Genomic DNA, 26,472 nt, shown 5'->3' on the forward strand with positions numbered 1-26,472 from the left:
AGTCTGAGTTCTAGCTGCAGCTCCCAACTCCCAGCTCCAGCTTGCAGCTCCAACCTCAATCCAGCACTGCCCCAGCACTGCCTCAACCCTGCCCCAGCACTGCCCCAACCCTGCCCCAGCACTGCCTCAACCCTGCCCCAGCACTGCCCCAACCCTACCCCAACCCTGCCCCAGCACTGCCCCCACCCTGCCCCAACCCTGCCCCAACCCTGCCCCAGCACTGCCTCAACCCTGCCCCAACCCTGCCCCAGCACTGCCCCAAACCTGCCCCAGCACTGCCCCAACCCTGCCCCAACCCTGCCCCAGCACTGCCCCAGCACTGCCCCAACCCTGCCCCAGCACTGTCCCAACCCTGCCCCAACCCTGCCCCAACCCTGCCTCAACCCTGCCCCAGCACTGCCCCAACCCTGCCCCAACCCTGCTTCAACCCTGCCCCAGCACTGCCCCAACCCTGCCCCCACCCTGCCCCAACCCTGCCCCAACCCTGCCCCCACCCTGCCCCAACCCTGCCCCAACCCTGCCCCAACCCTGCCCCCACCCTGCCCCAACCCTGCCCCAACCCTACCCCAACCCTGCCCCAGCACTGCCCCAACCCTGCCCCAGCACTGCCCCAGCACTGCCCCAACCCTGCCCCAGCACTGCCCCAGCACTGCCCCAGCACTGCCCCAGCACTGCCCCAACCCTGCCCCAGCACTGCCCCAGCACTGCCCCAACCCTGCCCCAGCACTGCCCCAACCCTGCCCCAACCCTGCCCCAACCCTGCCCCAGCACTGCCCCAGCACTGCCCCAACCCTGCCCCAACCCTGCCCCAACCCTGCCCCAACCCTGCCCCAGCACTGCCCCAGCACTGCCTCAACCCTGCCCCCACCCTGCCCCAACCCTGCCCCAGCACTGCCCCAACCCTGCCCCAACCCTGCCCCAGCACTGCCCCAACCCTACCCCAACCCTGCCCCCACCCTGCCCCCACCCTGCCCCAACCCTGCCCCCACCCTACCCCAACCCTGCCCCAACCCTGCCCCAGCACTGCCCCAACCCTACCCCAACCCTGCCCCAACCCTGCCCCAGCACTGCCCCAACCCTGCCCCAACCCTGCCCCAGCACTGCCCCAACCCTGCCCCAACCCTGCCCCAGCACTGCCCCAACCCTGCCCCAACCCTGCCCCAGCACTGCCCCAACCCTGCCCCAACCCTGCCCCAGCACTGCCCCAACCCTGCCCCAACCCTGCTTCAACCCTGCCCCAGCACTGCCCCAACCCTGCCCCAGCACTGCCCCAACCCTGCCTCAACCCTGCCCCAACCCTGCCCCAACCCTGCCCCAGCACTGCCCCAACCCTGCCCCAACCCTGCCCCAGCACTGCCCCAACCCTGCCCCAACCCTGCCTCAACCCTGCCCCAGCACTGCCCCAACCCTGCCCCAACCCTGCCCCAAACCTGCCCCAACACTGCCCCAGCACTGCCCCAACCCTGCCCCAACCCTGCCCCAGCACTGCCCCAGCACTGCCCCAACCCTGCCCCAACCCTGCCCCAAACCTGCCCCAACACTGCCCCAACCCTGCCCCAACCCTGCCCCAGCACTGCCCCAACCCTGCCTCAACCCTGCCCCAACCCTGCCCCAACCCTGCCCCAACCCTGCCCCAACCCTGCCCCAGCACTGCCCCAACCCTGCCCCCACCCTGCCCCAACCCTGCCCCAAACCTGCCTCAACCCTGCCCCAACCCTGCCCCAGCACTGCCCCAACCCTGCCTCAACCCTGCCCCAGCACTGCCTCAACCCTGCCTCAATCCTGCCCCAACACTGCCCCAACACTGCCCCAACCCTACCCCAACCCTGCCCCAACACTGCCCCAACCCTGCCCCAGCACTGCCCCAACCCTGCCCCAGCACTGCCCCAACCCTGCCTCAACCCTGCCCCAGCACTGCCCCAACCCTGCCCCAGCACTGCCCCAACCCTGCCCCCACCCTGCCCCAACCCTGCCCCAAACCTGCCTCAACCCTGCCCCAACCCTGCCCCAGCACTGCCCCAACCCTGCCCCAGCACTGCCCCAACCCTGCCCCAGCACTGCCTCAACCCTGCCCCCACCCTGCCCCAGCACTGCCCCAACCCTGCCCCAACCCTGCCTCAACCCTGCCCCAGCACTGCCTCAACCCTGCCTCAATCCTGCCCCAACACTGCCCCAACCCTACCCCAACCCTGCCCCAACCCTGCCCCAACCCTGCCCCAACACTGCCTCAACCCTGCCCCAGCACTGCCTCAACCCTGCCCCAGCACTGCCCCAACCCTGCCCCAACCCTGCCCCAGCACTGCCCCAGCCCTGCCCCAGCCCTGCCCCAACCCTGCCCCAACCCTGCCCCAACACTGCCCCAACCCTGCCCCAGCACTGCCTCAACCCTGCCCCAACCCTGCCCCAGCACTGCCCCAACCCTGCCCCAACCCTGCCCCAAACCTGCCCCAGCACTGCCCCAGCACTGCCCCAACCCTACCCCAACCCTACCCCAGCACTGCCCCAACCCTGCCCCAGCACTGCCTCAACCCTACCCCAGCCCAGTCCTGCCTAAGCTGGCTAGAGAGGTACATGTGGGTGGATGGTGTAAAGGCTAGAGAGGTACATGTGGGTGGATGGTGTAAAGGCTAGAGAGGTACATGTGGGTGGATGGTGTAAAGGCTAGAGAGGTACATGTGGGTGGATGGTGTAAAGGCTAGAGAGGTACATGTGGGTGGATGGTGTAAAGGCTAGAGAGGTACATGTGGGTGGATGGTGGAAGGAAGGAAGGAAGGAGGGACGAAGGATTCAGGTATACAGTAGAACAGTCTTTATTATCTCCAACCATCAAGTTCAAATAAACATTCCTCACAGTTTGCACCATTATAAAAGGCCAAAACATTTCATTCAAAGACTTTTCATACAGTTATCGACAGGATATGATAAAGTCTAAATTAGATTATATACCATAGAATGCTATTCCAATAAACCTTTAATTATCATCAGGCTCACACACAATGACAAGACTATCATCCCATTCATCATTTCCATTGTTAAAGTCCAGATTGTTTGACTCTGCTGTCTGGATGTTCCCGTCTTCATCCCTCTCTCATTGCCCTCCACATTAAAACCCTACAGCCACAGGCCTCCCCTCTGAACCAGGGTGGGGTCACAACTCTCCATCAGTCTCGCTCCAATCTCTCTTTCTCTCTCTCTCTCTTGTTCTCTCTATTCTTGAGTGGTTGTAATTCGTTTTTGGTTAACCAGAATGTTTCTGTAGCCCGAGTCACCACCGGAGGCGTAGTGGTGCTCTGACCTTCAGAGCCTGTAGAGGGAGGTGGTCTGATGGACGTCCTGGAGCTTCGCCTCAGATAAGGTCGACTACCTGGCTGACCACAGAGCTCAGGGTCTCCAGCACTCCTCCCAGGCCCTCTGGGGCCTCAGGGGCCACCTTTTTCAGTTCACAGTCACTCTGGAGGACCACCTCCTCCTGGCTCACAGACTCCGCCTCCGTACTCTCCCCGTTCACAGCAGCGCTCTGCACCTCCCCGTTCTCCAGCTGGGGCTCCTCCACAGCAGCTGGGGCCTTAGGTGCTGGGGCTTCTTCCTGGACCTCTGCAGCAGCAGGCTCAGGTGCTGGGGCCTCAGGAGCAGCGGCCTCAGGAGCAGCGGCCTCAGGAGCAGCAGGCTCAGGTGCTGGGGCCTCAGGAGCAGCGGCCTCAGGTGCAGCGGCCTCAGGAGCAGCGGCCTCAGGTGCAGCGGCCTCAGGTGCAGCGGCCTCAGGTGCAGCGGCCTCAGGTGCAGCGGCCTCAGGTGCAGCGGCCTCAGGTGCAGCGGCCTCAGGTTTTGGGGCCTCTTCTGCTGGGGCCTCAGGTGCTGGGGCCTCTTCTGTTGGGGCCTCAGGTGCTGGGGCCTCTTCTGCTGGGGCCTCAGGTGCTGGGACCTCAGGTGCTGGGACCTCAGGTGCTGGGACCTCAGGTGCTGGGGCTTCTGCTGCTGGAACCTCAGGTGCTGGGGCCTCTTCTGCTGGGGCTTCAGGTGCTGGGACCTCAGGTGCTGGGACCTCAGGTGCTGGGGCCTCAGGTGCTGGGGCCTCAGGTGCTGGGGCCTCAGGTGCTGGGGCCTCAGGTGCTGGGGCCTCAGGTGCTGGGGCCTCAGCCTCCACCTCGGCTGAGATCTCATTGGTGGAAGCTGACTCGGAGATGACAATCTCAGGGATGGGCTCTGCCTCACTGGGGGCCTCCAGGGCCGGCTCCTCAGCCGGGACCTCTGCTGCTGCAGCTACAGGCGCCGGCTCCTCTGGGGCCGGGGGGGCAGCCTCCACTTCCGCAACAGCCTCCAGCGTCACCTCAGGCTCAGTAACAGTCTCTGGTTCTGGTTCTGCTGCAGGCTCAGGGGCAGCAGGTTCTGGTTCTGCTGCGGGCTCAGGGACAGCAGGTTCTGGTTCTACTGCGGGCTCAGGGGAAGCAGGTTCTGGTTCTGCTGCAGGCTCAGGAGCAGCAGGTTCTGGTTTTGCGGGCTCAGGGGCAGCAGGCGCTGGCTCAGTAACAGTCTCTGGTGTGGGTTCTGGCTCTGTGACAGGTTCTGGTTCTGGGGCAGCAGGTTCTGTGGGAGTGTCTGTGACGGGCTCTGGCTCAGCTGCAGGAGGCTCCTCAGGGGCAGCAGCTGGTGCTTCCGGCTCTGCGACTCGTGCCTCGGGTTCTGCGACTGGTGCTTCCGGTTCTGCGGTTGGTGCCTCGGGTTCTGCAGCCGGTGCTTCCGGTTCTGCGACTCGTGCCTCGGGTTCTGCGACTGGTGCTTCCGGTTCTGCGGCTGGTGCCTCAGGTTCTGCGACTGGTGCTTCCGGTTCTGCAGCTGGTGCCTCAGGTTCTGCGACTGGTGCTTCCGGTTCTGCAGCTGGTGCCTCAGGTTCTGCGACTGGTGCTTCCGGTTCTGCGGCTGGTGCCTCGGGTTCTGCGACTGGTGCTTCCGGTTCTGCAGCTGGTGCCTCAGGTTCTGCGACTGGTGCTTCCGGTTCTGCGGCTGGTGCCTCGGGTTCTGCGACTGGTGCTTCCGGTTCTGCAGCTGGTGCCTCAGGTTCTGCAGGTACAGGCTCTTCTGTGGTGGTGGCCACAGGCTCCTCCCCCCCCTTGAATGCTTCCTCTACTCCCGTCACAACTTCCTGTACAGCTTCCTGCACCGTGGCCACCGCCGACTCCACCGCCGCCGACACGGCTGGGACCGCCGCCGCCGTCACCTCGGCGACCGGTGCGGGGGCGGAGCTGGCCACGGCAGCCTGGACGGACTCCACGACACTGACGGCTGCCGCTGTGATCTCATCCTTCTTCTCCTTGGGGTCGCTGACTTCATATACCTTCTTCTTCTTGCTCAGCTTGCCTCCCATGGCGACTCCTGGAGAGAGGGGGATGATTGAAGGGTTAGTACCGGTCCAGAACCAGTCTAGAACCAGTCTGGTACCAGCCTGGAGGAGTCTGATTCTTAGTGAATATCTATTCAGCACTGGTTGGGCACTTGCGTCAAAAAAAAATCCTGGATGGTGTTGGGGGGGGGGGGGGGGGGGAGGAGAGTGAAAAACAAGAGAAAGAGAGAGAAAGAGAAAGAGAGCTTGAAAAATCATGCATGACACGACCAGGACCTGTTCAACAAGCCTGGTCACCTAGAGCTAGTTTCAGTGAGATCATGTGAGTGTTCTGTCAATAAGGACTTTGAAATATGCCTCTGATAATGCTTCTGTTCTGTGCCTTGACTTGTAGAATGCCCAGTAGAATGGTGAGGTTAGACCCAGACAAGGTAGGGATAAGGTTAGAACAAGACAAGGTAGGGATAAGATAACATTTAATGGCACCACACACACACACTTCTGTTCTACATAATCCTGCAGTCACCTTCACACACACACACAGCATGGTCACCCCCCCCCCCACACACACACACACACACACGCGCACACACACATACACTTCTATGTCATGGACAGTAAGAGGCTGGCCTGTTACAGTGCTCATTCAGAGCTGGCTTCTATATGGATTAGAAATAAATATAATTAGGTGAAACTGAAGGGTGTCACCAGGTCCAAATCTGCATGCAGTGAATAGATTTGAATGAAGCATACCAAATGTACTTCAAATATTTAAAGTCCATAGTTGACCAAGGCCGCAATCACTCACTCATTCCTTCACTTATTCACTCATGCATTCCGTCCTCTGTTTTGCATTTCAGAGGAAGGGATGATTTCAACAGAGGAACTTCCCTTTCAGAATAGAGAACTGGTAGTTCTGCTTGCCTACCGGGTTTCTGGATGACAATGGCCCAGGGCATCAGTGTACTCACAAAACATATTTAAATATTTACCTTCCAAATGGAAAACAGACATGACTGTTGAGACATGTTACTGTCAAATAAGTAGCAGGAGAAACTCAATATGCTTTTTTGCTACATCCACACTAATACGTTTTCGTTTTAAAATGCATAACTTTTTCTACTTTTACGCCTAGCATCCACACTACTCCAGTGTTTTCAAGCCCCTGAAATTGAAAATGATAACATTGACACGCACGCTGATTGGGTCTTATCAGTCACGACGTGTCCTTCCCTGATTTGTCACCTCATATCATGTGACCCTTTTCTGGAAGAAAATGAGTGACATCAGCATTGACTGCAGGGGTTAATTCAACATGGATAACAAATCTGACCTTGTTGTCTATGCTAGTAGCCGCTGTGCAGTTAAATTCAGCATTTTATGATGCTACTACTGCCTACATGTGCAGGAAGCAAGCTGTTATGCCAGCGATTTGTGACAGTTCCCGTGTCCAGCGATGTGACCAGCCCTACACAGAGCTCAGGTTGAGTGAGGCCAGTAAGAACCAGTACCTGGTGGGATGATTTTATCAATGAAGTTGTGGTTCCAGAGGAATGGCCAGACAACTTTTGAATGTTGAGATTAGTCTTGACTTGATCAGGCCCAATGTTATGTCCACATGTGGAAGGAGGGTGCCCGTGGATGTAGCCTACGTAAAAGAGCCTGGACGGTGTATTAGCTGAGTACCTCTGTAGTATTTTCTGCAAGTAAGCAACAGTAGACAATCTGCTGCTTCCTGTTTACACTGGCACGCGCATGCTCAGTGTACTGATTAGACACGTGATTGGTCATGCACAGTAGGACATTATTTCTGAAACGGTGCTAAAATGCTCGTGTGGACGGAGATCGTTTTAAAATGAAATGTGGTGTGGATTTGTGTGTAGGGGCAGACCGACCCGGACTGTGTTGAGACAGTTTGATCATTTTAGGTGCCAATCCAAGTCTGTGACACAACCTGCGGGTTTTTGGAAAGTAGCCTATCACTCGTGGGCCTACTATTATCACCAGCTATCATGGGAGGGAGAGTGGCCTACTATCATCACCAGCTATCATGGGAGGGAGAGTCTCAGGCATGGTTGATTGAACTGCTGCACGGGGCGTCTACCGGTGAAATGTGATCACAGGGATCTACAGGCTATTGTGCTGCAGGGGGGCAATCAGAAGGATGGGCAGCGTGGTTCCAGGCCCTGACAGGCCACCGTCCGATCCGCGTGTGTGTTATCATGGTCTGATCCGCGTGTGTGTTATCATGGTCTGATCCGCGTGTGTGTTATCATGGTCTGATCCGCGTGTGTGTTATCATGGTCTGATCCGCGTGTGTGTTATCATGGTCTGATCCGCGTGTGTGTTATCATGGTCTGATCCGCGTGTGTGTTATCATGGTCTGATCCGCGTGTGTGTTATCATGGTCTGATCCGCTGATAGGCTTCTCTGTGCCGCGGTGTCAGCGAGACAATTAAGTTAATTACCTATCCGGTGGATTGAGCCCCATAAATTAAATCCTCTCATTCGACACTGAGAAAATGTTGCACTCAATAAACCACAGGCTTGGCCTAGGCTGCATTCATACTCATATTGCACATTTCTGCAATGATCTACGCCGTAAGGAAAACAATGAAAGCGGTTCAATCGACAAAAGATGATTGATCTATGGCCGCAGGCCGGAGCAGAAACACTGAGATAGTGGATTAGACCAAACAAGCAGTCGTGTGTTACACCAAACAAGCAGGCGTGTGTTTCAGACAGAGTAACTCGAATAAAGAGTGCAGGCAAATCCGTGCTACGAGGAACACTGGTAGATAAACTGCTTTCCCCGAAATAGGCAGCTGCTACGATAAGTTGTGATTTACAACCGTTCAGAGTAAGAGCCGCTATGTTTCAGTAACTTAACGGAGGTTTGCTTTAGAATGTAAAACTATCTTCGCAGTAAAGAGCAACAGTCCAGTCCAGACACCAACCATCTCTCTCCATCCCCCAACCCGAATATGCGCCACCCAGCCCCCTACCCTCCTCTACCCTCCTCTACCCTGGGTTTGTCTTTGCTCAACAGCCCGCCGACCCTCGTGTCTCTGTACAGCTCAAAAGATAACGATGGAAATGTTTAACTGCGTGGCATGCCGGTGTTAAAACCTTCAGCCTTCATGTTTGGACCATTTCACAGTCATGCCAGTCAAACCTCTGATTCATTAGACTGCGCATTTGGCCCCGAGCCCTCACCAGAGAGCCATGTCCAAGATGCCTTCTGCCCTGGTCTAGTCTGTCTACCCTGGTCTCTTTCTACCTTACCTCTGAACATCGGGGAAACTAAAGGTAGACCTACAGTTGTTATAGTAGCATAGTTTAAATAAGATTAGCCTACTTTAAATGCAAATCATCTGTGTGAAAATCCAGCCGCAGGAACGCAAAATGAAAAGAGCACTGGATAGGCTATCTTTGTCCAAGTCTGTCCTCCAAATTCCTCATCCTTCGTTTAAACATAGCTGCTTGCCCATTCCTCCATTATAGCCTATGGAAATATTCGTTCAATCGAACCGGTGAGAGATATAAAGTTTACCAACCTGGATATCTGCCTTGCACCGCACGGAAGGAGAGAGGGGATCTGGTGTAAATCTCCCGTGTGAAACCGAGCTGCGACGGACAATAGGAGGAAACTTCACGACTGACAGCTGCTCTGAGGTCCAGGCTCCTCTCTCTCCCAGAGGGACAATCACGAACTGGGCTGATCCGAGGAGGGCCTCCACACGCTGGGAGACATCTGTCGCTGTTCCAACCCAGCCTACCACTGAGCGCAATGTATACCCTCCCAGCCCTAACCCCTCCTCCCACACCCCCTCTCCCGGTGCATATTTCTCTAGATTAGATGGACTTAATTCGCTCTGAATATAATGGGCCTGTTATTTCACTTTTTAAATGGTCATTACTACAACCACATTCCTATGACATCACTGATACTTGTTTTCTCCCGTCTTGATTAATTCGTTCATGGAGAATGATAACCTGTGGGTTACTCCCACCTCCCCCCTCTCCTCTGCTGGTAGACCTACAGGCTACTGGCTGAATAACATAGAAGGGCCTTTTACCAGAGTAGGTAACTTCTAGGGGAATGCTAAACATTACATAATCTCAGGCAACACTGATTCTGTTCATGGAGACTGGTAGAATCCTCCCAGAGGCGCTGGAGAATCAGAGAATAGAAATGTCAAATATGCCTCTTGTTCATCAATATTAGTTATAGGTGATGAAATATTGTTTCCTTAGTTACATAACTCCCCACCTTTACTCTGTAGGCCTCATGGGTCAGCAGGCTCACGTGGCCCCAGGCTTGGGAACACATGTCTGGACCGGTCGTCCTAGTGTCCTATACCCTTATACCTTTTAAAGGGTCATCAAAGATTTTCCCTTCAGGGATAAATAAAGGTCATATCTATCTATCTATCTATCTATCTATCTATCTATCTATCTATCTATCTATCTATCTATCTATCTGTCTATCTATCTATCTATCTATCTATCTATCTATCTATCTATCTATCTATCTATCTGTCTATCTATCTGTCTATCTGTCTGTCTATCTATCTATCTATCTATCTATCCATCTATCTATCTATCTATCTGTCTATCTCTGTCTCTCTGTCTGCTGTATACTGTACATGATGTCCTATACCCTTCACGTGTCCTATGCAGTGTCCTATGCGCTCAAAGTATCCTAGACTGTACATCATTTCCTATACGTGCTGTAGTGTCCTATACTATTTACAGTGTCCTACACACCGTGCTACATCGTCCTGGTGTCAGTAAAGGCCTTGAAGGGCAGGGGCCAGAGAGGTCGTTCTCAATATGAGCTTCTATCTTAACCATCCTGCCACGTGGCACCCGGGTGCCATTTGCCTGCTATGTGTTAATGGATAGAGCTTTAATGAGATTCTGGACATGGACACATGCCTGACCACCCCGACACACGGGCCCATCCACACCTGGATCTGACTGTGCAGCAGCTTGGGCGAGAGACAGCAGCCTTAGTCCTAATGACCAGGACAGGATGTTGGGGAGCTGAGGTCCATTTCATCATCATCATCATCATCATCTTTGTTATCTGATGCTACTTGAAGTTTCAATACTGTAGTCTCTGGTCCAGTCAGACTAGATATTCACTCCACATATCCTCATTCTGAGACACTGACCAGCCACACAGAGTACCAGACCCACCCATCAGAACCAGCCCCTCAGTAGAACCAGGCCAGCAGGGTGGAGGGTGATTTCATCTACCTTCAGGGCAGCGAGACTATCACTTTGACCAGGGAGAGGGCCTGGACTGATCTGAAACTGCAAAAGAGCCATCAGAGATTACAGACAGAGATATATGCACATCCCCCCAAAACTGGTGCTGGACCAAAACAGACTCAAATTCAAGAAGGAAATGTTTGCATCCAGCATGCTGTCCCGCGCATACTTGAAGGTTTTTCCCAGCAGGGAATCTGATAAAGCTGACATGGCAAAACATGATGTTTGATAGGTAAATAAAGCACAGGACAGCAGTAGGCTATACTGTGTGTCATATTTCTTTCTTTCTGTCTATTCCTTCTTTAATTAGAGATCACACACACACAAAGATTGAGTAGAACCTGATCCAATCATGCAAATTTCATCAGCCTTTCTTCTCAAAGGTATAGAGTGGAGGAATGAAATCAAATGTGTTTACTTGACGAGAGCTCAATGATTACATTTACATACTAATGGACAAAGAGAGGGGTGGTTGCCCGGTTACTTATTTTCTTACACAACTAAGCAGCTGGAATGGAACGGCTGATTCCAGACCTGCCCTATGATTCCCACCCCCAGGCTGTCTCCTATGTGCTTGTGAAACTTGGGAATAACAATGATTTAACAACCTCACCTTCTCTGAGTTCACTAATATGGAAACACAGCTTTGAGATGACATATTAGATTTTTATGTTTAGTCAGTTCTCTCTCCATCAGCTATGTCCAATCCTCACACCAGTAGCCTACACCCATACAGTTAGAATAGAATATAATAACCAGTAGCCTACACCCATACAGTTAGAATAGAATATAATAACCAGTAGCCTACACCCATACAGTTAGAATAGAATAGAATAACCAGTAGTCTACACCCATACAGTTAGAATACAATAGAATAACCAGTAGCCTACACCCATACAGTTAGAATAGAATAGAATAGCCAGTAGTCTACACCCATACAGTTAGAATAGAATAGAATAACCAGTAGCCTACATCCATACAGTAAGAATACAATAGAATAACCAGTAGCCTACATCCATACAGTTAGAATAGAATAGAATAACCAGTAGCCTACACCCATACAGTTAGAATAGAATAGAATAACCAGTAGCCTACATCCATACAGTTAGAATAGAATAGAATAACCAGTAGCCTACACCCATACAGTTAGAATAGAATATAATAACCAGTAGCCTACACCCATACAGTTAGAATAGAATATAATAACCAGTAGCCTACACCCATACAGTTAGAATAGAATAGAATAACCAGTAGCCTACATCCATGCAGTTCTGTTCAGCGAAGGGACTTGGACTGAGCTGTTTGTAGGCTACTTCCCAGAACTTTCAAGCAGAACATTTTATGGTTTGTGAGTTTAGTTCCCTGGTTTGGCTCTTCAAAAACAACATATGTAATCAATCACTTGTGTTTTTCTTTACAGAAAGCAGAGCGATGTGGCAATCTTGAATCTTGAACCTTGAACCATTACTGTGACGACATCGCCCCCCTGTGTCAGAAATATGAAATTAAATAACAATTTATCTAACGCATTGAAATGATTCTTGCGATACTGTTGGAGACTATAAGGTGAGAGATCAGACTGGTATCTTCTGCATCCCATACAGGGAAGAAACATAGCTACAGATGCATCTACCCAGGAGGAGAAGTTGGCTAACTCTGCATGCTTCAAGTCAAAGGTGATCCTCCTCATTGTTCCTTCAAACATGTGAAGCCCATGATCAAGACAAACATTCAAAAGTGTAAAATATCAATGACAGAGCAGGAAATACCAACATAGTGCATTCCAGAGGTGTACTGAGTTGTGTTGGGACAGTCATTCGCTAGCTCAAATACACAAGGAGAGTCTAGTTTCCATCATAAAGAAAAAAAATATTCTGATGTTGTGTTTCCCTGGAAGAGAGGCTTCACAGTGGCAGAGAGATGGGGGAAGGTCAAGTTTCACATGACTCAGAGTTCTGGCATGCCTTCCCAGGACTATCACCACCTCCACCACCACCATCCAAGCCCCAGCCACAACTCTATACTCCCCAACCCCAGTCCCTGCCCCAGCCACAACCCCAACCCTAGCCACTCCCCAACCCCAGCCCCTGTCCCAGCCACAACCCCAACCCTAGCCACTCCCAAACCCAAGTCCCTGCCCCAGCCACAACCCCAACCCTAGCCACTCCCCAACCCTAGTCCCTGCCCCAGCCACAACCCCAACCCTAGCCACTCCCCAACCCTAGTCCCTGCCCCAGCCACAACCCTAGCCACTCCCCAACCCCAGTCCCTGCCCCAGCCACAACCCCAACCCCAGTCCCTGCCCCAGCCCCAACCCCAACCCTAGCCACTCCCCAACCCCAGAACCCCCCCCTTCCCCCGGCACAGACAGCCCAGTGGTTCAGGAAAGCAAGAGGGTCCCTCTATCAACTCAACAGGACTTTATAACTCTGCTCCCATCTAATGGAAGGTTTATCCACTGCTGATCCCTAGGGGGGTCATTAAAGTATCTATCTATCTATCTATCTATCTATCTATCTATCTATCTATCTATCTATCTATCTATCTATCTATCTATCTATCTATCTATCTATCTCTGTCCGTCCGTCCGTCCGTCCGTCCGTCCGTCCGTCCGTCCAATCTGTCACACTGAGTGTCACTGATCAAGAGAATTACACCAGCTAGACTCCAGATGAAGAGGGTGTGGTTATTGATTATTGGAGCGGCTGTGGTTCAGAAGGTAGAGCGGGCCGATGATCGTAGGGTCAGGCTTCTCATGTCAACATGTCGAAGTGTCCTTGCACAAGACACATCCACACCCCAAATTGCTCCCAGTGAGCAGGCTAGCACCTTGCATGGCAGCTGCCACCATTGGTGTGTGTATGTGTGTGTGAATGGGTGAATAAGAGGCCATTGTAAAGCACTTTGTGGCTCTTCATTGGTTTGTTGTCCTGGGGCAGCTTCTCCCTCTCCTGTCTGTGATCATAAACAAGCCATAATTGAATCCTCTACAATGAATGTCAATTGGTTGTAATTAATTTAACACCAGGTAGGCTAGGCGTATGGGTGTGCTACAGTAGCCTAACTAGCTGAGGGGACGTTTGCCTGAAGCCTGGAAGCCCGGTCAATAGGCTCTGTGCACCAGCTCCACTACTTCCTGAAAGGAAGTGGGCATCTTTATTTCCTGTCCTATACTATTGGATTAAGTGATTTATCAGGTGTGCGCTGGGTGTACCGCACCATTGATTAATCACTTAATCCAATAGTATAGGACAGGAAATAAAGATGCCCACTTCCTTTCAGGAAGTAGTGGAGCTGGTGCACAGAGCCTATACTTTGACTCACTGTTCTCTCCGCTAGGCGGCGCTCCTGCATATCAGATGCTCTGCTTTCTTCTCTCCCTGCTTTAACTGATGCAATCAGGACCACAATGCACAAGGCAACGCTGTCTAAAAGGATGACATCATTCAAGCCAACGCGTACCGGGCTTCCTGCTCAGATGCCTGACCGCAACTCCCGCAGGCTTAAAAGACATGTCATTTTTAGTTGCCTTAAAACTTCTGTCATGGTAACAGTAGCGTAAACAATCGTGTACCTAATACAGAGTTGGCTGGAAATCTTTTAAAGTAGAGTTTACTGGGTGAACTCGATTTATCCTCCAGGTACTTCAGTAGTGAAGTGATTAGAAAAAATGCTTATCAGATTATAGCTATGTATGCATAGGCCTACCTTTATTGCTGGTATGCTCGGTTAAAATCGTATTAGAAGTAATATAGGCTATATAACAAATATTTTATTTTCATGAAATTGCAGTAGACCTAAGTACGAAGCTTATTTACACCAGATATAGTATAGCTATTTATGCATACCTCTGCTGGTGTGCTCAGTTAAAATGCTTATTAGGAAATACACAGGTAGCCTAATTGTTGTTTTTTTTAAATGAAATTGCTGTAGCCTAGGCCTAAGTATGACGTCTATTTACACCAGATATAGCCTAGCCTAGTTGCTATTCCAATCCAAACATTCAATTATAAAGTCATCATCATGGCAAGTTCATGGCAAGGCCTACAACCCATAAGGTGTTCATATGGGAATGACGAATGTATCCGTAGATATGTCTTCTTGTGCGTCTCCCTGATGAGCTGCACACCGCCGGGATGTCTCGACCCTCAGATCGTGTGCACCTCAAGCGTCCTGGACCCCGGGCCCGAACCCCCCCTCTCTTTGTGACCAGAGAGAAACCGAACAGCCCCCTCCCTGTGTGACTAGAGAGAAACCGAACAGCCCCCTCCCTGTGTGACTAGAGAGAAACCGAGCAGCCCCTCCCTCTGTGACTAGAGAGAAACCGAGCAGCCCCTCCCTGTGTGATCAGAGAGAAACCGAACAGCCCCCTCCCTGTGTGATCAGAGAGAAACCGAACAGCCCCCTCCCTGTGTGACTAGAGAGAAACCGAACAGCCCCCTCCCTGTGTGACTAGAGAGAAACCGAGCAGCCCCTCCCTGGTTCAGAGAGAAGATGGCTCCCGTCCTGGAGAACAAGCTGCTGGGGGCTGGCGACACCATGGAGAACAACCCTGAAGACGAGGAAGGACAGAACCTCTGGCGAGTTGAACCCTTGTTAACATCTCCGGGTGTGATTCTCTCAGTCAAGCGGCTAGGCGGACGGGTTCATGTGCTTGGTCACTGCCCTCCTCATCCAAACCGACCTGAGATCAGCCAGCGAGCCTGCTAGCAGGGTTAGCCCTGCATGGTTGTGAGGCATTAGTTAAATATATTCAGCATTTAGTCAGCACATTCTCAACAGCATCAATAACCAGCCAGTATCCCTGGTGAGTTAGTGAGCTAGTTAGCATAGAGCTAGTTAGCATAGAGCTAGTTAGCATAGAGCTAGTTAGGCATAGAGCTAGTTAGCATAGAGCTAGTTAGCATAGAGCTAGTTAGCATAGAGCTAGTTAGCATAGAGCTAGTTAGCATAGAGCTAGTTAGCACAGAGCTAGTTAGGATAGCTGTATCGAGCTAGGCAGCTAGGAACGGACCCACTAGAACAGGGAGGGTTCGGCTAGCCAGAGCTAACTAGCTAGCTAGTGGGTTAGCTAGCCTAGCCTCTTAACTAGCTAGCTAGTGGGTGAGCTAGCCTAGCCTCAACGTTATCCGGGTAGCAGAACATCTGACCTGTCAAACTGCCGCTGACATCTCATCTCAGCCCAGTGAGCTCACTTATCTAGTGATGGAGCTGAGGACATGTCAGGTTAATGCAGATCCTTGATCTGTGTCCATCTGATCAGACGGATGTAGCTCCAGCAGAGGGCTAGCTGTCCCTAGCCAGCCCACTAGCTCACTAACCCTAACCCTAACCCAGCAGAGGGCTAGCTGTCCCTAGCCAGCCCACTAGCTCACTAACCCTAACCCTAACCCAGCAGAGGGCTAGCTGTCCCTAGCCAGCCCACTAGCTCACTAACCCTAACCCTAACCCAGCAGAGGGCTAGCTGTCCCTAGCCAGCCCACTAGCTCACAAACTGACCTTTATCTCTCTGTCTAACAGGACTTCTATTCTTAGTGAAGTTTCTGAAAGTTCAAGCTCGAAGTTGCCATCCGGGAAAAACATCCTCGTGTTCGGTAAGTAAGAGATCTGTCTCTCCCACCCTGAACCTGAGCTAGAACCCACCCTGAACCTGAGCTAGAACCCACCCTGAACCTGAGCTAGAACCCACCCTGAACCTGAGCTAGAACCCACCCTGAACCTGAGCTAGAACCCACCCTGAACCTGAGCTAGAACCCACCCTGAACCTGAGCTAGAACCCACCCTGAACCTGAGCTAGAACCCACCCTGAACCTGAGCTAGAACCCACCCTGAACCTGAGCTAGAACCCACCCTGAACCTGAGCTAGAACCCACCCTGAACCTGAGCTAGAACCCACCCTGAACCTGAGCTAGGACAGATCACACTCAGTTATCAGGGAAAGTCACATAGAGGAGCCGGTTAGAGATAGTTACTGACTGTGGCAGTCAATAGTTTAATCCTAAATGATGTATCCAGATGAATAAACGGGAAAACAATCACTAGACCCAGCACATTATTTTAATTAGCCCAGTAATACAACAACTATGTAGTTATTTTGATGAAAGGCCTGTCTTGTGATGCTGTTTTTGTTGTTGTTGTCGACTCTGCTGTTGCTCTACTGTGGATAAGAGCTCTGTTTGTCTCCGGTTCAGGTGAGGATGGCTCGGGAAAGACCACCATCATGGGCAAGCTGCAGGGATCAGACCACAACAAGAAGGGCCGAGGGCTGGAGTACCTGTACCTGAACGTCCATGACGAGGACCGAGACGGTGAGCTGTGGTCCTCCTCTCTGCCACGCCCTCCTCCCATCTCTAGAGGCGGAGAGTTCCCACTGAGGCTGAAACACTGGTCCTGTTGATCTGTCAGAGTTGCTGTGAGGCATGAAGCATGAGGTGCCCGTGTGTCTGAGTTCATCAGAACTGCTCAGCGATCGCTCGTCTCATGGTGTCTGGGTCAGATGAAATGTTTAATTGTTATTTCCCTTAGAAAAAAAGTTTAAAGTTAGGCTACTGTAAACTTGGTTCGAAATAGTAAAAATCCATATATGATATCAAAGTGTAGTGTCCCATTAAGCATCCACAATAATCTGAGTGAAATAAACATTCAGAACTATTAGAAAACCTAGTTCAAAAACAGCTAATTTTGCTGTTTAGACCTTTTCTCAAGACTGTCCTAATTGAGCTTTAACTCATCATAATGTGCACTCACCATCAGTAGGACCCCATGACATCATCAGGTCCTGTTTCATAAATCAGGAAAATTAAAATGTTGAAAAACAGTTTACCAGTCTAACTCCACAATTCAATGCTACATAGTTCACAGATCTTCCACTTATTTTCATCAGTTATCTTCTAACACGTGTGTTTAGATACAAATCTGGGAATTAACTTTTCAGTCACTTTTAATTGTTGTCATTGTCCTCTCTGCTGCAGACCTGACGCGCTGTAACGTGTGGATTCTGGACGGCGACCTCTACCACAAAGGCCTGCTCAAGTTCGCTGTTTCAGCAGAGTCGCTAGGCGACAGCCTGGCGGTGTTTGTGGCCGACATGTCGCGTCCGTGGAGCATCATGGAGTCCCTGCAGAAGTGGGCCAGCGTCCTGAGAGACCACCTGGACAAGCTGAAGATCCCCCCAGAGGAGATGAGGGAGATGGAGCAGAAGAGTGAGTCCTCCGTCTGATACCTCCGCTCTGCTTCAGGCCTCCAGGCCTTCAGGCCTGCGTGTGCTCTGCTTCAGTCCTTCAGGCCTGCGTGGGCTCTGCTTCAGTCCTCCAGTACTCCAGGCCTGCGTATGCTCTGCTGTTGTCTGTCTTGTAGCTCCTGAGTCTGTATGGGTGTGGTCAGGTCTCATGGAGGTAGCCAGGTCAGTGATGCTTCTTCCTGACTCATTTGAAAGCATGCTTGTTTTACAGGTCATCATCTAGTTTGTCTGCATAGTCGTCCAGCCTGTCAGTAGACTAGGCCGGCTGCCACACCAGCCCAGTGTTAGTGTTGCATTGGAGAGATAGATGGATCGATAGATCAATAGTTTATGTAACAGACAGACAGGCTGGCTCTGAATGTGAACAGAAAAAAGTGCAGAGTAGGCAAGGAAGATCGGTATGACATCACATCGTCATGGAGCTTTCTGGGTCGTCAGCGCAGCCCGTGATCATCAGCTGTGTGTTGGAGGCTGGAAGCTAGAGGCTGGGGATTGGTGAATAGAGGTTTTAGACTACAGGCTGGAGATTAGGCTAGAGGTTTTGAACTAGAGGCTGGAGGCTAGCAGTTTGGGACTAGATGCTGGAGGCTTGAGGTTGGGGACTAGAGGCTTGAGGTTGGGGACTAGAGGCTTGAGGTTGGGGACTAGAGGCTTGAGGTTGGGGACTAGAGGCTTGAGGTTGGGGACTAGAGGCTTGAGGTTGGGGACTAGAGGCTTGAGGTTGGGGACTAGAGGCTTGAGGTTGGGGACTAGAGGCTTGAGGTTGGGGACTAGAGGCTTGAGGTTGGGGACTAGAGGCCAACTCTGGAGGTCTACCGAGCGAACTGTCTTTGAAGACTGATACTCATTTTGCTTAGAACCGCTTCACATGCCTGCTTAGAATAGCTTCAATTGTCTGCTTAGACCAGCTCCAGGGCTTGTTTGGGGTTTGGGTTGCAGAGTCTTCCTGGCAGGCTGATGATGTGTTGAGCGTGTTATGGTTCTAGTTCCTGTTATGGTACTAGTTCCTGTCTATGTGGCTCTGTCTTCCTCTGACTGTTTCAGTCTGTAGCACTGTGGAACAAAATGAAGGGCTAAACCACAGAGCCACTCACCCATGGGTGTGAAAGAGGAAGCCCTGTGAAAGAGGAAGCCCTGTAGATGAACCGGTCAGCTCCTGTATGGTGGTGCGGCATGGCTGTGTCCAGGAGGAATGGTTGCTCTACTGTAGATAGGAGCCAGGGATCTACAAAGTAAATATGGTCAGAATGTCAACAATTAGGCTTTGCCACAAGACACTAGACTCACCTTTTCACTTCTCAACATATTAGTGACCAAAACCAAATTTTTCTGTGTTCCACTTGAAACGTTTGGCCCTGTGATGATGGCTGGTGTTGATCCAGGCCCGTGTGTGTTGCCCTCCAGGACAGGACAGCTAGTGTGTGTGGTGGAACCAGGTCAGCTAAAGGCCTTCCCTGGTCAGGCAGCTGTCTACCCAGAGACAACGCTCTGTCCTACCCAGAGACATAGAGACAACGCTCTGTCCTCCCCAGAGACATGGAGACAACGCTCTGTCCTCCCCAGAGACAACGCTCTGTCCTCCCCAGAGACATAGAGACAACGCTCTGTCCTACCCAGAGACATGGAGACAACGCTCTGTCCTCCCCAGAGACAACGCTCTGTCCTCCCCAGAGACATAGAGACAACGCTCTGTCCTCCCCAGAGACATAGAGACAACGCTCTGTCCTCCCCAGAGACATAGAGACAACGCTCTGTCCTCCCCAGAGACATAGAGACACCGCTCTGTCCTCCCCAGAGACAACGCTCTGTCCTCCCCAGAGACACAGAGACAACGCTCTGTCCTCCCCAGAGACACAGAGACAACGCTCTGTCCTCCCCAGAGACAACGCTCTGTCCTCCCCAGAGACAACGCTCTGTCCTCCCCAGAGACAACGCTCTGTCCTCCCCAGAGACATAGAGACAACGCTCTGTCCTCCCCAGAGACAACGCTCTGTCCTCCCCAGAGACATGGAGACAACGCTCTGTCCTCCCCAGAGACATAGAGACAACGCTCTGTCCTACCCAGAGACATAGAGACAACGCTCTGTCCTACCCAGAGACAACGCTCTGTCCTACCCAGAGACAGAGACAACGCTCTGTCCTACCCAGAGACATAGAGACAACGCTCTGTCCTACCCAGAGACATAGAGACAACGCTCTGTCCTACCCAGAGACATGGAGACAACGCTCTGTCCTACCCAGAGACATAGAGACAACGCTCTGTCCTACCCAGAGACATAGAGACAACGCTCTGTCCTACCCAGAGACATAGAGACAACGCTCTGTCCTACCCAGAGACATAGAGACAACGCTCTGTCCTCCCCAGAGACATGGAGACAACGCTCTGTCCTCCCCAGAGACATGGAGACAACGCTCTGTCCTCCCCAGAGACGCAGAGACAACGCTCTGTCCTACCCAGAGACAACGCTCTGTCCTACCCAGAGACATAGAGACAACGCTCTGTCCCACCCAGAGCCTCTCTCTCTCCCCGCTCACCACACAGACAACATGTCCGTTATCCTGTCAGCACTGCACATGACATACTAGTGTGAACCATTCAGCCTGCGTGTGCGTGCGTGTGCGTGCGTGTGTGTGTGTGTGTGTGTGTGTGTATATATGTATGCATGTATGTATAGGGTGTGTCACACCTCTTTGGTGTGTGTGAGTGTGAGAGAGTTTAGGGCTGGTGGCATGGCAGCCTTACAGCAGTGTTGCATCATGGGTTCTGTCTGACAGGGTTGTGTTGACGGTGGAGGGGGCTGGTCTGGGTGTCCTGGAGAATACAGCAGTACCAAAGCTACAGCTGCTTAGTGGAGCTGCCTCACGTCCAAATACAGGATCATCTTCTTGATAGGCTTGAATAGGTCAGGCTACATAAACACACAGCAGACGAGTGTGTTGATGTCAGGTGATGTGACCAGACAGTACAGCAGCCGGCTGAGAAATGCAACCTAGTGTGTTTTTAGATGAGTATCTGAGATGTTCTTGTAAGTTTCAAATACGTACATTGTGTCCTCTTAAAATGGTAGCACAGATGGTGAAACAGTAGTATTGGTTGATAGTACAGATAACAGTAGTATTGGTTGATAGTACAGATGATGAAACAGTAGTATTGGTTGATAGTACAGATAACAGTAGTATTGGTTGGTGGTGTTAAGTGATTTGGCCCCACCTTTGTTTGTGGAACAGTGTCAGGGGGCAAAGTGGAGTCTTCAGGTCCAACCCTGCTGGTCCAACCCTGCTGTCAGACTGTCCTGTCTGGCAGCTCCTATGTCTGACGAGCTCTGCCAGCGAAACACTGCTGCCATCAGATGAGCTGGGAGAGAGGAGGAGGCGTGGAGCTGGGAGAGAGGAGGAGGCTGGGAGAGAGGAGGAGGCGTGGAGCTGGGAGAGAGGAGGAGGCTGGGAGAGAGGAGGAGGCTGGGAGAGAGGAGGAGGCTGGGAGAGAGGAGGAGGCGTGGAGCTGGGAGAGAGGAGGAGGCTGGGAGAGAGGAGGAGGCATGGAGCTGGGAGAGAGGAGGAGGCATGGAGCTGGGAGAGAGGAGGAGGCTGGGAGAGAGGAGGAGGCATGGAGCTGGGAGAGAGGAGGAGGCATGGAGCTGGGAGAGAGGAGGAGGCGTGGAGCTGGGAGAGAGGAGGAGGCTGGGAGAGAGGAGGAGGCGTGGAGCTGGGAGAGAGGAGGAGGCTGGGAGAGAGGAGGAGGCATGGAGCTGGGAGAGAGGAGGAGGCATGGAGCTGGGAGAGAGGAGGAGGCATGGAGCTGGGAGAGAGGAGGAGGCGTGGAGCTGGGAGAGAGGAGGAGGCATGGAGCTGGGAGAGAGGAGGAGGCATGGAGCTGGGAGAGAGGAGGAGGCATGGAGCTGGGAGAGAGGAGGAGGCGTGGAGCTGGGAGAGAGGAGGAGGCATGGAGCTGGGAGAGAGGAGGAGGCATGGAGCTGGGAGAGAGGAGGAGGCTGGGAGAGAGGAGGAGGCATGGAGCTGGGAGAGAGGAGGAGGCTGGGAGAGAGGAGGAGGCATGGAGCTGGGAGAGAGGAGGAGGCTGGGAGAGAGGAGGAGGCATGGAGCTGGGAGAGAGGAGGAGGCGTGGAGCTGGGAGAGAGGAGGAGGCTGGGAGAGAGGAGGAGGCATGGAGCTGGGAGAGAGGAGGAGGCGTGGAGCTGGGAGAGAGGAGGAGGCATGGAGCTGGGAGAGAGGAGGAGGCATGGAGCTGGGAGAGAGGAGGAGGCTGGGAGAGAGGAGGAGGCATGGAGCTGGGAGAGAGGAGGAGGCTGGGAGAGAGGAGGAGGCATGGAGCTGGGAGGGAGGAGGAGGCATGGAGCTGGGAGAGAGGAGGAGGCGTGGAGCTGGGAGAGAGGAGGAGGCATGGAGCTGGGAGAGAGGAGGAGGCATGGAGCTGGGAGAGAGGAGGAGGCTGGGAGAGAGGAGGAGGCATGGAGCTGGGAGAGAGGAGGAGGCATGGAGCTGGGAGAGAGGAGGAGGCATGGAGCTGGGAGAGAGGAGGAGGCGTGGAGCTGGGAGAGAGGAGGAGGCGTGGAGCTGGGAGAGAGGAGGAGGCGTGGAGCTGGGAGAGAGGAGGAGGCGTGGAGCTGGGAGAGAGGAGGAGGCGTGGAGCTGGGAGAGAGGAGGAGGCATGGAGCTGGGAGAGAGGAGGAGGCATGGAGCTGGGAGAGAGGAGGAGGCATGGAGCTGGGAGAGAGGAGGAGGCTGGGAGAGAGGAGGAGGCATGGAGCTGGGAGAGAGGAGGAGGCTGGGAGAGAGGAGGAGGCATGGAGCTGGGAGAGAGGAGGAGGCGTGGAGCTGGGAGAGAGGAGGAGGCGTGGAGCTGGGAGAGAGGAGGAGGCGTGGAGCTGGGAGAGAGGAGGAGGCATGGAGCTGGGAGAGAGGAGGAGGCATGGAGCTGGGAGAGAGGAGGAGGCATGGAGCTGGGAGAGAGGAGGAGGCATGGAGCTGGGAGAGAGGAGGAGGCATGGAGCTGGGAGAGAGGAGGAGGCATGGAGCTGGGAGAGAGGAGGAGGCGTGGAGCTGGGAGAGAGGAGGAGGCGTGGAGCTGGGAGAGAGGAGGAGGCATGGAGCTGGGAGAGAGGAGGAGGCATGGAGCTGGGAGAGAGGAGGAGGCATGGAGCTGGGAGAGAGGAGGAGGCATGGAGCTGGGAGAGAGGAGGAGGCATGGAGCTGGGAGAGAGGAGGAGGCATGGAGCTGGGAGAGAGGAGGAGGCATGGAGCTGGGAGAGAGGAGGAGGCGTGGAGCTGGGAGAGAGGAGGAGGCGTGGAGCTGGGAGAGAGGAGGAGGCATGGAGCTGGGAGAGAGGAGGAGGCATGGAGCTGGGAGAGAGGAGGAGGCATGGAGCTGGGAGAGAGGAGGAGGCATGGAGCTGGGAGAGAGGAGGAGGCATGGAGCTGGGAGAGAGGAGGAGGCGTGGAGCTGGGAGAGAGGAGGAGGCGTGGAGCTGGGAGAGAGGAGGAGGCATGGAGCTGGGAGAGAGGAGGAGGCATGGAGCTGGGAGAGAGGAGGAGGCATGGAGCTGGGAGAGAGGAGGAGGCATGGAGCTGGGAGAGAGGAGGAGGCATGGAGCTGGGAGAGAGGAGGAGGCATGGAGCTGGGAGAGAGGAGGAGGCGTGGAGCTGGGAGAGAGGAGGAGGCGTGGAGCTGGGAGAGAGGAGGAGGTGTGGAGCTGGGAGAGAGGAGGAGGCATGGAGCTGGGAGAGAGGAGGAGGCGTGGAGCTGGGAGAGAGGAGGAGGCGTGGAGCTGGGAGAGAGGAGGAGGTGTGGAGCTGGGAGAGAGGAGGAGGCTGGGAGAGAGGAGGAGGCGTGGAGCTGGGAGAGAGGAGGAGGCGTGGAGCTGGGAGAGAGGAGGAGGTGTGGAGCTGGGAGAGAGGAGGAGGCTGGGAGAGAGGAGGAGGCGTGGAGCGGGGAGAGAGGAGGAGGCATGGAGCTGGGAGAGAGGAGGAGGCTGGGAGAGAGGAGGAGGCGTGGAGCTGGGAGAGAGGAGGAGGCATGGAGCTGGGAGAGAGGAGGAGGCTGGGAGAGAGGAGGAGGCGTGGAGCTGGGAGAGAGGAGGAGGCATGGAGCTGGGAGAGAGGAGGAGGCATGGAGCTGGGAGAGAGGAGGAGGCATGGAGCTGGGAGAGAGGAGGAGGCATGGAGCTTGGAGAGAGGAGGAGGCTGGGAGAGAGGAGGAGGCGTGGAGCTGGGAGAGAGGAGGAGGCATGGAGCTGGGAGAGAGGAGGAGGCTGGGAGAGAGGAGGAGGCGTGGAGCTGGGAGAGAGGAGGAGGCATGGAGCTGGGAGAGAGGAGGAGGCGTGGAGCTGGGAGAGAGGAGGAGGCATGGAGCTGGGAGAGAGGAGGAGGCATGGAGCTGGGAGAGAGGAGGAGGCGTGGAGCTGGGAGAGAGGAGGAGGCATGGAGCTGGGAGAGAGGAGGAGGCATGGAGCTGGGAGAGAGGAGGAGGCATGGAGCTGGGAGAGAGGAGGAGGCATGGAGCTGGGAGAGAGGAGGAGGCGTGGAGCTGGGAGAGAGGAGGAGGCATGGAGCTGGGAGAGAGGAGGAGGCATGGAGCTGGGAGAGAGGAGGAGGCGTGGAGCTGGGAGAGAGGAGGAGGCGTGGAGCTGGGAGAGAGGAGGAGGCATGGAGCTGGGAGAGAGGAGGAGGCATGGAGCTGGGAGAGAGGAGGAGGCATGGAGCTGGGAGAGAGGAGGAGGCATGGAGCTGGGAGAGAGGAGGAGGCGTGGAGCTGGGAGAGAGGAGGAGGCTGGGAGAGAGGAGGAGGCATGGAGCTGGGAGAGAGGAGGAGGCGTGGAGCTGGGAGAGAGGAGGAGGCTGGGAGAGAGGAGGAGGCATGGAGCTGGGAGAGAGGAGGAGGCATGGAGCTGGGAGAGAGGAGGAGGCGTGGAGCTGGGAGAGAGGAGGAGGCGTGGAGCTGGGAGAGAGGAGGAGGCTGGGAGAGAGGAGGAGGCTGGGAGAGAGGAGGAGGCATGGAGCTGGGAGAGAGGAGGAGGCTGGGAGAGAGGAGGAGGCATGGAGCTGGGAGAGAGGAGGAGGCGTGGAGCTGGGAGAGAGGAGGAGGCGTGGAGCTGGGAGAGAGGAGGAGGCATGGAGCTGGGAGAGAGGAGGAGGCGTGGAGCTGGGAGAGAGGAGGAGGCGTGGAGCTGGGAGAGAGGAGGAGGCGTGGAGCTGGGAGAGAGGAGGAGGCATGGAGCTGGGAGAGAGGAGGAGGCGTGGAGCTGGGAGAGAGGAGGAGGCGTGGAGCTGGGAGAGAGGAGGAGGCGTGGAGCTGGGAGAGAGGAGGAGGCATGGAGCTGGGGTCAGTCTGTCTTGGCCACGCCCCGTCATGGCTGCGGAAGCTTCTGTTCTCAGCCTGTTTCATGCCTCCCAACAACAAGGGTAGAACGAGCAAGAGAAGAGGAAGTCAACCTATGTGTGTGTGTCATCTGTATCTGCATTCCTGAGGAAGTGACCACCCCCACTTCTCTCTCACACACACACACACACACACACACACACACACACACACACACACACACACACACACACACACACACACACTCGGCAGCTGCTAGCTGGACACAGCCAGCCAGGTCCTATGGGAAACCCGGTCTGTTTATGTCATCATGCTGAATCATTGTTATAATAACATAACGGCCTGTTTAAACATGGGAAGCAACAGATGGCAGATGAACGTTCAGCAATGAGAGAAATGTGAATCCTCTTGTTTGAAAGCAGATAAAGCACCTGGATCAGATCACAGCTGTTGTGCTGCATCATCAGAACAGTCGGCACAGATAGAACTCTTTATCTAACAAACATCTTTGTTTACAGGCTGTCTCATTGCATCTTCTGTTTTGAAAATGAACGTGTTTGTGTGCTGCGTTTTGAACCAGTGGTGAAGGCGTTTCAGGAGTATTCGGAGCCAGAGGAGGCCAGCCCGTCCTCCCCGCAGAGACGAGCCCCGCCAGCAGGGGGCGATGAGGAGGGCGTGGTCCTGCCCCTGGGAGACAACACCCTCACACACAACCTGGGCGTCCCCGTCCTCATAGTCTGCACCAAGGTAACACACCTGGTAAATCAGTCCTCATAGTCTGCACCAAGGTAACACACCTGGTAAACCAGTCCTCATAGTCTGCACCAAGGTAACACACCTGGTCAACAAACCAGTCCTCATAGTCTGCACCAAGGTAAGACACCTGGTAAACCAGTCCTCATAGTCTGCACCAAGGTAACATACCTGGTAAACCAGTCCTCATAGTCTGCACCAAGGTAACACACCTGGTAAACCAGTCCTCATAGTCTGCACCAAGGTAACACACCTGGTAAACCAGTCCTCATAGTCTGCACCAAGGTAACACACCTGGTAAACCAGTCCTCATAGTCTGCACCAAGGTAACACACCTGGTAAACCAGTCCTCATAGTCTGCACCAAGGTAACACACCTGGTAAACCAGTCCTCATAGTCTGCACCAAGGTAACACACCCGGTAAACCAGTCCTCATAGTCTGCACCAAGGTAACACACCTGGTAAACCAGTCCTCATAGTCTGCACCAAGGTAACACACCTGGTAAACCAGTCCTCATAGTCTGC

The 26,472-nt window shown here is 54.0% G+C and overlaps 2 protein-coding genes across 4 annotated transcripts in view; one reads left to right on the forward strand and one right to left on the reverse strand.

The window, feature by feature from the left end:
• Positions 1–2,794: 2,794 nt before the first annotated feature.
• On the reverse strand, positions 2,795–11,898 carry LOC311307819 (uncharacterized protein). 2 transcript variants are annotated; one of them, XM_084436694.1, is made up of 3 exons: positions 11,878–11,898; positions 10,544–10,660; positions 2,795–5,370 (listed from the first exon to the last, which is right to left on the reverse strand). In XM_084436694.1, exons 2-3 carry the CDS (start codon positions 10,545–10,547, stop codon positions 3,347–3,349), a joined length of 2,028 nt encoding a protein of 675 aa, XP_084292820.1. In that variant the 5' UTR covers positions 10,548–10,660; positions 11,878–11,898; the 3' UTR covers positions 2,795–3,346. The 2 variants fall into 2 exon arrangements, with proteins under 2 accessions (XP_084292820.1, XP_084292821.1); XM_084436695.1 differs by lacking the exons at positions 10,544–10,660; positions 11,878–11,898 and adding an exon at positions 8,896–9,028.
• Positions 11,899–15,087: 3,189 nt separating this feature from the next.
• dync1li2 (dynein, cytoplasmic 1, light intermediate chain 2) overlaps positions 15,088–26,472 on the forward strand; it is a 25,354-nt gene continuing 13,969 nt past the window's right edge. For both annotated transcript variants that reach the window (XM_084436698.1, XM_084436699.1), the window contains exons 1-5: positions 15,088–15,198; positions 16,139–16,212; positions 16,810–16,926; positions 17,590–17,820; positions 25,775–25,941. In XM_084436698.1, the coding sequence (XP_084292824.1) occupies positions 15,113–15,198; positions 16,139–16,212; positions 16,810–16,926; positions 17,590–17,820; positions 25,775–25,941 (675 nt within the window). In that variant the 5' untranslated portion in view covers positions 15,088–15,112. The remainder of the gene's footprint in view (positions 15,199–16,138; positions 16,213–16,809; positions 16,927–17,589; positions 17,821–25,774; positions 25,942–26,472) is intronic.

The sequence above is a fragment of the Borostomias antarcticus genome, assembly GCF_949987555.1.
Source record: "Borostomias antarcticus genome assembly, chromosome: 4".
Taxonomy (NCBI): Eukaryota; Metazoa; Chordata; class Actinopteri; order Stomiiformes; family Stomiidae; genus Borostomias; species Borostomias antarcticus.